This window comes from Stenella coeruleoalba (assembly GCF_951394435.1).
Source record: "Stenella coeruleoalba genome assembly, chromosome: 9".
In the NCBI taxonomy this organism is placed as follows: Eukaryota; Metazoa; Chordata; class Mammalia; order Artiodactyla; family Delphinidae; genus Stenella; species Stenella coeruleoalba.
In genome coordinates this window covers 36,694,535-36,707,784 of record NC_137155.1, presented here as the reverse complement: position 1 = coordinate 36,707,784, position 13,250 = coordinate 36,694,535, and the positions used below count along the sequence as shown (strand labels likewise).

The following is a 13,250-nucleotide window of genomic DNA, read 5'->3' as shown; positions in this document are numbered from 1 at the left end:
GCCCCTCAGTTTTTTAACTTTGGGATTTCTTCTCTAATGGCATTCTGGTAGTACACTAAAATAAAGCTCTTTCACATTATCCAAACAACAAGTCAACTCAGCAATAACCTCTGAAATTCTAATGAAGGAAAAGACATGCAATTTTTACTAGGGTGAAAACCTATCAGTTCAACCAAATAATTGAAATAATAAGGACCTGCAGTCAGATTACTCAAAGCAAGAAAGTGTGTTCAAGAACCCACCGAGAAGAGTTTTTTCGTTTGGGTTTAGATGGATTTCTTCAGTTGGATGAAATTTTGTTAAAAAGAAAAGTTGAATTTCAAGGAACAAAGCCTAAGTTTGAAAAATCTGCATTAATTCACTTACTGAAATAACAACAACAGGATATAAAATGGAAAGATTACTCTCTTCAAGCATATTCAGTAATTTCTGGGTTTCTTCAAAATCAGAGGTCATAACCTGAAAGACCAGAAAAATAAAAGAAGTTCTTAAGTGACTTAGTTCATTCAAGTAGAAAAATGGAGAGCTTTTAAACATTTAAACATTCAAAATATCTATCAAGCTTAATTTTAAATTTTCAAACAATGTTAAAGGATACCCATAAGATTATAGCTATTAAAATTTTTTTAATTCATTAATTCAAACCTATCTTCTTATCTACTTTTTACCAGAAATTTGAAAATACCGTTTAAAGAAATATCACCCTCTTCTCATTACGTGAACTAGGTTGTTAGAAAATGTTATTTCCCTATTTCAAAAGACAAAAATAACATTTCTAAATACATATTGAATAACACAACTCACCTATCAAAATCTTAAATTCAAATACTTAAGAAACAAGAAAACTAACTACTTGTCAAACATTACATTTATACAAATCCTCAAGTGCTTTCAATCATTTGTATTAACTACTTACATTCACACAAACAAAATTGTAGCATTGCTCTAAGATGATTTGCTGAAGATCTCTGCCAGATGTGACTTTTACATGCTAGGAGAAAAAATTAGAGGAAAAAAGAGTTTACAAACTAGATAGAAAGACCAAACATGAGCATAAACAACTTTATGAGCACAAAATTTCTATAGGCACATAACGCCAAGGACCATGCATAAGAGCAAAATAATTCAGACTGAAGTTTATGAGGCTACCAAAACAAACCCACTTGAAGTAGTCCCAAAATAATTAACATTATTGTAGCAAATAAGGATATCGGAAATTGTTTTAGATAAAAAAATGTTGAAAAGGCTCAAGATATATTCAGGAATAGGCAAATAGTCTGGTTTTTCTTATACAAAAAATATACAGTAGAAAATATTTGAATAAAATTTAAAAATTGGTTAGACAAGAATTTTTAGAGAATTCTGGAAGCATGTTAAATACTACAGTTACAAAGAATACATTTAACTAAATATGGAATGACTAGAAACAGGGAAAGCAACAAGAGATTACCATCATAGGCCGCCTTCTGAGGGTCCAGATCAAGATAGCAGAGTAGGAAGATCCTGAGCTCACCCCTCCCATGAAACACCAAAACTACAACTACATATAGAATGACTATCTCTGAGAATGACTTGAAGATTAGCAGAACAGACTTTCTACAACCAATGCTATAAAGAAAAGGCCACATCAAGACAGGAAGGACGGGCAGAGGGGCAGACATGCAGTCTAATCAGAACCCCCACCCCCAGTGCAGCTGTCCATAAGCAGGAGGGATATCGCAACCATGAAGGTTCCCCCTGAGGAGCTAGGAGCTAGGAGCTAGGAGCCCCACATTGGACTCCCCATCCCGAGGGGCCTGCACCAGGAAGATGAGCCCCCATAACATCTGCCTTTGAAAACCAGTGGGGCGCACATCCGGGCGAGGTAGAGGGCTGTGAGAAATCAAGATACTGCTCGTGAAAGGCTCACACACAAACTCACTCAGAGTCCCAGCACAGAGGCAGAGCCCTGAAAAGAGCCTAGGTATTATCAAAGGAAATTTACTGACTAATTTCAGGGCTTGTGCTGGAGGGGCAGAAATCTGGTAGAACTCTCTCCAGGGACAGAAGCAGTGGCAGGCAACATTTTTTTTTTTCAAACTCTTCTACCTACCAGGCCGTTGCCATTTCTGCCACTGTTCATCAACCTAGTTAACCCATGTGCCCCACCCCAGTATTCCCCTGAGGAACAGCCCTCCTCAACCCACCCAACCCGGCTAGCTTCTCCAAAGTACCTGCTGCCCCACCCCACCCAGTGGCTGGCCTCAGTCAGCACCAGCACCTCTCCAAAGTGGCTGCTGCTCTCAGAAGCCAGCCCCCCACATCAGCAGGCCAGGAGCAGTTGTGGCCAGACCTCTCAGCCAGCCAGGCCAAGAACCAGCACACCGTTTCAGCATGCCTGCAACAACTGTGGCCCAACCACAAGAGGAGGGCACAATGACCAGGGGAGACTGCACCATCAGGCCCCACAGGACACCATTTATACAAGGTCACTCTTTCAAAACCAGGAGATGTAGCTGATATACCTAATACACAGAAACAGAGTTAGGTAAAATGAGGAAACAAAAGACTATCTTCCAAACGAAAGTTGGCAAAACTTCAAAAAAAGAACTCAACAAAATGAACAGTTCTATCAGATAAAGAGTTCAAATTAACAGTAATAAATAACCTCACTGAATGGAGAGAAGTATGTGAACTCAGTGAGAACTTAAAAAGAAAATATAAAAATGAGCCAATCAGAGCTGAAGAATACAATAACTATAATGAAAAATACACTAGAGGGAATCAACAAGAGATCAGAAGATGCAGAAGAATGAATCATCAATCTGCATGATAGGGTACTTGTAATCACCCAATCAAAACAACAAAAATAAAAAAAGAATTTTAAAAAATGAGAACGAAAGAAAAAGGGACCTCTGATACAACATCAAGTATACTAACATTTGAAGCACAGGGGCCCCAGAAGGCAAAGAGAGACAAGGACACAAAACCTATTTGAAAAAACAATGGCTAAAAACTTCCCAAATCTGGGGAAGGAAACAGACATCCATGTCCAGGAAGCACAGACAGTACCAAACAAGATGAACCCAAAGAGACCCACACCAAGACACATTATAATTAAAATGTCAAAATTTAAATATAAAGAGGGAATTTTAAAATCAGCAAGAGAAAAGCAACTAGTTACATACAAGGGAACAGCCCCACAAGACTATCAGCTACTTTTCGGCAGAAACTTTATAGGCCCCAGAAGAGACTAGCATGATATATTCAAAGTACAGAAAGGAGAAAACTTACAACCAAGAATACTCTACCTGGCAAGATACAGAGTTTCCCAGAAGCAAAAGCTAAAGTAGTTCATCACCACAAAACTGGCCTTATAAGAAATGTTAAAGGGAATTCTTTAAATGGAAAAGGCCATAGCTAGAAACCAGAAATTTATGAAGGAAAAACTCACTGGTAAAGGCAAACATATAGTAAAGGTAGTAGTAGATCAACCACCTATATAGCTAGTATGAAGATTAAAAGACAGAAGTAGTAAAATTGTATCTAAAATATTTATTTAAATGATACCCAAAGTAAAAAGATATAAAATATGACATCAAAAATATAAAGCATGGGTAAGAATAAAATGTTGTGCTTTTAGAACGCGTTTGAACTCAAGACGCCATCAACTTAAAATAGGCTACTATATACATAGTTTGTTATATATAAACCTTATGGTAACCACAAGTCAAAAACCTCTAACAGATACACAAAAAATAGAGAAAGGAATCCAAACATAACACTAAAGAAAGTCATCAAATGAGAAGGGAAAAGAACCAGAGAAGAAGAAAGCGATAAAGAACTACAAAACCAATCAGAAAACAACTAACAAAATGACAATAAGTACATACCTAATCAACAGTCACTTCAATCAAAATGAACTAAATGCTATAATCAAAAGACACAGGTGGCTGAAAGGATAAAAAAAATAAGACCCATCTATAGGTCACCTTCAAGCAACTCACTTCATATCTAAAGACACACACAGACTAAAAGTGAAAGAATAGAAAAGATTTTCCATATAAGCTAGGGTAGCAATATGCATATCAGACAAAATAGACTTTAAAACAAAAAATGTAACAAGAGACAAAGAATGTCATTATATAAAGATAAAGGGATCAATTCAACAAGAGACTGTAACACTTATAAATATCTATGCACCCAAAAAAGGAGCAAATATAAAGCAAATATTAACACACATACAGGAAGGTATTGACAGTAATATGATAATAGTAGACTTTAACACTCCACTTACACCAATAGACATATCAGACAGAATATCAATAAGGAAACACTGGCCTTAAAGACACACTAGACCACTAAAAATAGATATATATATAGACCTTTCACCCCCAAAATAGCAGAATACACATTCTTTAAAAATACACATGAACATTCTCCAGGATAGATCTCATGTGTTAGGCCACAAAACAAGTCTCAATAAATTTAAGAAGACTGAAATCACACCAAGCATCTTTTCTGACCCAAACAGTATAAAACTATAAATCAATTACAAGAAGAAAACTGGAAAAAAAACCACAAACATTTTGGAGCCTAAACCAAAAGCTACTAATCAATTAATGGGTCAATGAAGAAATCAAAAAAAATACTCTGAAACAAATGAAAATGGAAAGACAATTGTTCCAAAATCTATGGGATGCAGTGAAAGCAGTTTTAGAAGGGATGCTTATAGTAATGCAGGCCTACCTCAAAAAACAAGAACAATCTCAAATAAACAATATAACTTCACACCTAAAGGAACCTGGAAAAGATGAATAAAAGAAACACAGTTAGTTGAAGGAAGGAAATGATGAAAATCAGAGCAAAAATAAATGAAATAGAGACTTTAAAAAAATCTTTTTAAATCAATGAAACTAAGAGCTGGGGTTTTAAAAAGATTTTAAAAATTCACAAACCTTTAGAGAGACACATCGTGAAAAAAAGAAAGAGAGCCCAAATAAATAAAAAGAAAGAGAAGAAATTACAACTAATACCACAGAAATACAATGGACAAGAGATTACTGTTAATAATTATACACCAACAAATTGGACAACCTAAAAGAAACAGATAAATTCCTAGAAACATAAAATCTTCTAAGACTGAATCAGGAAAGAATAGAAAATCTGAACAGACTGATGACTGGTAATGAAATTAAATCAGTAATGAAAAAACTCCCAACAAACAAAAGTCTAGGATGTGAGGGCTTCACATGTGAATTCTATCAAACATTTAAATAAGACTTAATACCTACCCTTCTCTAACTATTCCAAAGAATTGAAAAGGAAGAAATGCCTTCAAACTCATTTTAGGAGGCCAGCATCACTGTGATACCAAAACCATATAACAACACTACAAAAAAAGAAAATTAATATTCATCAGGCCAATATCAATGATGAACATAGATGCAAAAATCCTCAACAAAATATTAGCAAACTGAATTCAACAATACATTAAAAGGATCATACACCATAATCAAGTGAGATTAATTCCAGGGACACAAGTCTGATTCAATATTCACACATCAATGAACATGATACAGCACATTCACAAAATGAAGAATAAAAATCATATGATCACCCCAATAGATCTAGAAGAAACTTTTGACAAAATTCAACATCCAGTTATGATGGAAACTCTTAATAAGGCAGGTATAGAGGGAACATACCTTAACATAAAAAAGGTCATATATGACAAACCCACAGCTAACATTATACTCAATGGTGAAGAGCTGAAAGATTTTCCTTTCAGATCAGGCAAAAGACAAGGATGCCCACCATCACCACTTCTATTCAACATAGTATGGGAAGTCCCAGCCACAGCAATCACACCAGAATAAGACACAAAAACAATACAAACTGGAAGAGAAAAAATAAAACTGTCACTATTTGCAGATGATATGACACTATGTATAGAAAACCCGACTCCACTAAAAACCTATTAGAATAAATGAATTCAGTAAAATTGTAGAATACAAAATATGTTGCAGTTCTGTACACTAATAATAAACTATCAGAAAGTGAAATTAAGAAGGCAATTCTATTTATAATTTTATCAAAAAGAATAAAATACCTAGGAATAAATTTAACCAAGGAAATTAAAGATGTATACTCTGAAAACTATAAAACATTGATGAAAGAAATTAAAGATGACACGATTAAGTGGAAAGACATACTGTGTTCATGGACTGGAAAAAAAATTTTGTTAAAATGATGATACTACCCAAAGCAATCTACAGATTCAGTACAGTCCCTATCAAAATACCAATGGCATTTATCGTAGAACTAATACAAATAATTCTAAAGTACCTATGGAATAACAAAGGACCCCAAATAGCCAAAGCAATCTTGGGAAAGAACACCAAACCTGGAGGTAACATGCTCCCTGATTTCAAACTATACTACAAAGCTATAGTAATCAAAACTGTATGGTACTGGCACAAAAGCAGACATATAGATCAATGGAACAGAGGAGAGGGCCCAGAAATAAACCCACCCATATCTGGTTAATTAATTTATGACAAAGAAGCCAATAATACATAGTGCGGAAAGAAAGTCTCCTCAACAAATAGTTTTGAAAACACTGGACAGTTACATTCAAAAGAATAAAACTGGACCACTTTCTTATACCACATACAAAAATATACTCAAGATAGATTAAAGACTTAAATGAAAGACCGGAAACCATAAAACTCCTAGAACAAAACATAGGCAGAACACTCTTTGACATAAATCATAGCAAATTTTTTTGGATCTGTCCCCTAAGGCAAAAGAAACAAAAGCAAAAATAAACAAATGAGACCTAATTAAACTTACAAGATTTTGAATAGCAAAGGAAATCATTGATAAAACAAAGATACAACCTACTGAATGGGAGTATTTGCAAATGATATGACCCAAAAAGGGTTAATATGCAAAATACATAAACAGCTCATACAACTGAATATCAAAACAAACACACAACCCAATCAAAAAATGGACGGAAGTCCTGAACAGACATTTCTCCAAAGAAGACATATAGAAGGCCAGCAGGCACATGGAAAGATGCTCAACATCACTAATCATCAGAGAAATGCAAATCAAAATCACCATGAGAGATCACCTCATACTTGTCAGAATGGCTATCATCAAAAAGACCACAAATAGCAAGAGAAGGTGTGGAAAAAAAGGAACCCTAGTGCACTGTTGGTGAGAATGTAAACTGGTGCAGCCACTATGGAAAACGGTATCGAGGTTCCCCCAAAAATTAAAACTATAACTACTATACTAACCAGCAATTCCACTCTTGGGTATTTACCCAAAGAAAATGAAAACACGAATCAAAAAGATATAAGCACCACTGTGTTCAATGTAGCAGCCAAGATATAGAAGTGCCTGTTGATAGATGAATGCTTAAAGATGTGGAGGTGTGTGTGTATTTTATATATATATATAAAATACACACACACATATGTATGTATGCATACACAGTGGAATATACTCAGCCATAAAAAAGAATAAAATCTTGTCATTTGCGACAACATGGATGGAACATCCATGATATTCCAGAGGGTATTATGCTAAATGAAATAAGTCAGAGAGAGAAATACACTTATACATGGAATCTAAAAAACAAAACAAATGAACGAACAAAATAAAACATAAAGAAACTCATAGATAAGGGAGAACAAGCTGGTGGTTGCCAGAGGGGTGGGGACGGGGGAAGTAAGGGTATGGGCAAAACAGGTGAAGAACATAAAGTAGTACAAACTTGCAGTTACAAAGTAAGTCATGGAATGGAATGTACAACAAAGGGAATCTAGTCAATAATATTGCGGTAATTTTGTATGGTGACAGATGGTTACTAGACTTATCTTGGTGATCAATCCATAAGGTATATAAATGTTGAATCACAATGTCATACACCTAAAACTAATATGTCAACTATACCTCAATAAAAAAAAATAAAAACAGAAAGAAATTATTATATATGATAGAGAAATAAGATTTAAACTAGGGCAACAATAATAAGAGAAGATTATTACTAGAGGTAGTCCCAGACTAGATAGAAAATAGTACATACACTATAAAAGCTTTCCTAATAAAATTTTTCTTCCATATAGTTCAATGCTCTAATTATTCTCTAGTTTTTCTATTATAGCAATATGAACAAAAAACTACTAAACAAGGGCTCTGTTGTAATGATATCTCTGCTATAACTCTGTAAGAAGTCACATTTTCGTGGTTAATACTGGCATTACATTTAGAAAGCTTTACTTATGTATCTAAAATACAATGCTTGTTCCATAGTAAAACGTGAAACTCTGTATCTCTAAGAGCACTGCCTCTTCAGAAGAATTCAGCTTAATTCTACCTAATTTTGACGAAATATTTGAGAAAGAGAGGTAAAGGTTTTGAGATCTTAGCTACGCTATAGAAATCACCTGGTTCATGAATTTCAAGAATTTTACTTTGGTTTAAAGTTTTTGAGTACAAATTTCAGAGGGAAGATTATTCCAAAAAAAACAAAAAACAAAAAAAACTTCCATAGTCATCAGCCATGTATCAATAGTGAAATAAAATCAGCTTCCACTGTGCAACAGTAAGTTTGCTCAAGGAGTCTCATCTTCTAGATATTACAGGGAGATTATTTTTCAGGGGGTTCTCACGTATCCAAACATTTTAAAAGGCATGAATAGCTAGTATACTCCAAATTGGCTCTTCAAGGATGTTCACATAGCAGGCAGACTTGCAAAAATAGGCATCTCTCTTCTTGGAGCAAATTTGCTTACGTTGTAGAAAGTAAAGATAGAGACATCTCTCTCCATAGAGCAATCTGCTTGGCATTCTAGAGTAATAAAGACAATGTCTCTCTTGTAAGAGGAGGATGGGCTAGTTTGCCAGCAGTCCCTGTATAAGGGCAGTGCTTCCCGATATCTAGATTCTTCTTTAATACATTCCACTGCCTAGCAACACCCAGCCCTAATTGTATTTCCCCCGGGAGGAACTGCAATTCAGAAAATCAGTGCTGCACTGCTATCCTCCTTACTGCTACTGCTGTAACAAATTCTTTCCTCTGACCCTGGAGTTTCATGTCTTTTACCGATATTTACAATACTGGCATGAGTGTTCGCATAAAAATTGGGTATAATCCTCAAATCCTCCTAGTTTCTGACTTGACAGATATGAAATAAGGCAACCACGTATCTCAACTTTAACAAGTGTGAGTGAATTCTGAACTCGAAAAAAAAAAGAAAATGACTTACTTTAAAATTCTTCTTTTTGGGGACTTCCCTGGGCAGTGGTTAAGAATCCGCCTGCCAATGCAGGGGACACGGGTTCAAGCCCTGGTCCAGGAAGATCCCACATGCTGTGGAGCAACTAAGCCCGTGCACCACAACTACTGAGCCTGTGCTCTAGAGCGCATGAGCCACAACTACTGAGCCCGCGGGCCACAACTATTGAAGCCCATGCACCTAGAGCCCGTGCTCCACAACAAAGAGAAGCCACCGCAATGAGAAGCCCGTGCACCGCAATGAAGAGCAGCCCCCGCTGCCACAACTAGAGAAAGCCCCATGCAGCAACGAAGACCCAATGCAGCCAAAAATAAATAAATAAACTAATTAATTAAATATTTTTCCTTTGGAGGTACATAAATAAGGTCTAGGATGAGAACATGAGGGATATTCCAATTTAGCTTTTAAAGTATTAAAACTGATAAAATTCTTGAGGACCCCATACTCTTAGGGTATGGGGTCTCTGAGGACAGAAACATGTTTTTACCCAGTAGCAAATGCTTGACAAATAGGTTTTTAAAACTTAGCACAGTCTTGTTTCAAGAAGAAAAGAAAAGTGTATGTTCTTAAAATCAACTTTGTGGAAGTTTTTTAAAAAGGTAAAAAAAAAAAAAACTCATCCAAAAGTAACACTACCTAGAAATAATTACCCTAAACATCAGGTAAGTATCGTTTCAACAATCCTCTATTAATAATATATGCAGTAAACTGGTAGGACAAAAGGATGAAGGAACAAAAGCATTAGCACATTTTATGAAAATGGAATCATATGCATGCCATTTAAAAATTATTTAATGTTAGCAAAAAAAAAAAAAAACCATTAAATATAATAAAACTGAAGGTGCTGCTATACTTCAGATTGTTCTTCACCTCCAGGGAGCTTTTCCTAAATGTTACGTAAAATATCGTGAACAGGATTAAGACACTGGACTTTTCAATGGCAAAGCACTTCATTTGTAAGTCAGTACTAATTGATTTCCTACTATGAGAGAGAAAGAAATAGCACTTTGTAACTCTTCTACCCACTGTTCTGGTCACTTGTACTTTTCTACCCTGACAAGGTTTATTAGATTCATAGACTATTCTATAGCCATAATTCACACAATTTAGACATAATTTATCTATGCTCAAGACAACTGTTTTAAATAAAAACCTCTCCTTTTATAAATTCATTTTAATTCACTTCTTTATTTGATGAATTTCAGCTGCAAGTAGGTTTTGTTTGTTTTTTAATAAAAACCTCAACATTTTTACATTCCTAGAGTTCTTCATTCTATTAGTTGGAAGAATAGCTTATCTGGGAATAAAAGTTTAGTTCACACTTTCCCTTAGAGATTTGCAGTCTCTGTACCACTGTCTTCAAACAGTGTTTCAAAGCATTGTCCAGATGCTTTTTAAAGTCCATGTGTCATCTACTCACTCTCTATTCACCATTTTTTTGGGGTAGATTTCAACATCAAGTAGTTCTACCAGGAAGTAGTCATAGAAGTTACATACGAATTTTTTTCCTGTTGTCTTTCTAACTAAATGACAATTTGGCTGGCGGTAGTATTCCTGGATTCCCCTTTGATTCCCTCCAAAGTTTATAGACAACGCTTCACTGTATGTATTTGGATAATAAGTACTGTGGAGGTACAAGAGGTCAGGCAGAGTGTCCTCCTTTCTATGAGTTTTGTTTTTGTTTTTTGCTCCTAGGTACCTACCTGAAGAATTCTTTATGAGGAGGTTCAAAATCTTAATTAGAATCAGACCATATTTAATTGTCAGTTGCTGTTCCCCAATTCTTCTTGAAAATATGCCCTCTACATCTTACAGAACTAGTTAGTCATTTCAAGGAAGTATTCTTCTAACTTTCAGAATAACATCTTGGTTTGTCTACTTGACATATAAACATGATCCATATGTTGGATGCCTTTATTATCATTCACACCTATTCTCTTATTGATCATTTAGTTTTTACTTGGAATACACTGTGATTATCCCAAGTTTCCGTCTATGTTAATAACCTGACCTGACCTTTGCTATATTCTATGTCTAATGTACTAATTATTTCTATAACAGTGTGGCTCTAATTGTTTCCACAATTATCAGTTGCTCTATTAATCTCTTGCAATGCTGTCTTTTGAATTTTTAACCTTCTTGAATTCTGATTTTTACTGAGTTATTCTACAGAACCAAAAGGTGTGAGAATATTTTGAGGGACAGAGAGAGCCTTGAGGTTTCCTCCAGATTTTTAAAATCAGATTTGTGTGTTCTGTGATTTTCAGTATACACTGTAGAGCTTACTAATTATTATTTTTACAAGATGAAGAGTTTTAAAATGGTAGGCACTGATAGTTTCCCCTGCCTCTGCTGAGATACCACTGAGAATTGAGGGATTTTCTGACTTTTCCCCAACCCTCATTTTTTTACCCCCTTTGAAAAACATATGAAAACCAAACTACATTTTTTTCCATCTTGCAATTGAGACTGTTTTAATAATTGTTTCCAGTGAAATTTAACTCTTTTATTTGGTCATACTGCTTTCCTCCCAAACAGAAAACAAACAATATTTTCCATGCTTGAGTAAAGAAACTTAGATTCTACCTAAACATAGCAAAGGAGACTTTGACACCTTTAATAAACAAAGACCACCTTAGACAATGCTATTAGGCTGTTTATGAAAAAGTTCTATGGCATCATCTTAAGCTATCATTCCTGACGTTTCCACACTCAAACACAACAAATGAAACAATCTGCTGGCTAGAACTCCTTGTCCTGCAAATATTCTGGTTCGGAGAACATTTAAACAAAATTTAAAACAACCCTTCCAATGTGTTTAGTAAAATTTAAAAAGTATGTCCAAAAGAAAAACCCCCGCCATGAAATACTTTCCTTACATCATAAAAAAATAAGAATTTACAAAATATTTACTACTAACAAAATGCAAACATCTGCATATTCTAAGTACTATTTAAAGTAGGGATATTAGGAAGGAAGCTGCGTTGCCAAAAACTGTTTTCCATTTCAAGAAGAGTTAAGGCTTAACTAAGGCTGAAAAGCATTGGTTTCCAGTCCCATGAGTCAGAGGTTCAAAAACGTGTTTCCAGTCCCATGAGTCAGAGGTTCCCATGAGTGCTGAAAGCCAGCACTCTTTTTACAGAACATGTTGGCTGGATCATTTCTTAATCTGAATCCATCAATTTCCCACCTCCCTCCCATTCAAACAAGGGCACTAATGTGGGTATATACAAGGGAATCAGAGAGAGATACACTTTTCACTCTGTAGACAACACGTTAACAGTTAAAAGTCTTGTGGCTGCCAGAGGGTAGGGGAAACGGGGAGATGCTGGTCCAGGGGCAAAGTTTCAGTTATGCAAAATGAATACGTTTTTAGGGATTTAATGCGTAGCATGGTGGCTGTAATTAACAATAGTATATTGTATAACTGAAATAAACTTAAGAGGGTAAATCTTAAGTGTTCTCACCCACACCCCCAAAAAAGAAAATGGTAATTATGTGAGGTGATGGATCTATTAGCTTGATTACGGTGATCATTTCAAAGTGTATGTCAAAACATCACACTGTATACATTAAATACACGCAACTTTTATTGATCAATTATACCTCAATAAAGCTGGGGCGGAAAGTACTTCTATGCTGCAAATGCAGAGAACCTTACGTAGCTATGACTGATGCCAACAGAATGCTGAGTCTGGGCCATCAATTCATCAGTCACTGTCTTTATCAATGGAGTCACCTCTGGCCTGTGGGTACTGTGTCTGGACCTTCAGTCACAGGGTAATAGCCCAGAGCCTCTCCATCCTGCTTTTCAGCAGTCTTTACCTGAGACACTCCTTTAAGAAGTACTATTTCCAAATTCTGAGTTGCCAATTAACATTTACTTCATGGTTATTTTTAGACTTCTGTGGAGGTTTTGTCCATCTAGCATTGAACATTTACTCTATTTTTTTTTTA

General features: G+C 35.4%; 1 protein-coding gene across 3 annotated transcripts in view; it reads right to left on the bottom strand.

The window, feature by feature from the left end:
- The window catches only part of CRPPA (CDP-L-ribitol pyrophosphorylase A), a 305,209-nt gene that overhangs the window by 146,032 nt on the left and 145,927 nt on the right, over window positions 1–13,250 (bottom strand). For all 3 annotated transcript variants that reach the window (XM_079931749.1, XM_079931750.1, XM_079931751.1), the window contains exons 7-8: window positions 917–991; window positions 367–459 (exon numbers count right to left, since the gene is read on the bottom strand). In XM_079931749.1, coding sequence (XP_079787875.1) covers window positions 367–459; window positions 917–991 — 168 coding nt within the window. The remainder of the gene's footprint in view (window positions 1–366; window positions 460–916; window positions 992–13,250) is intronic.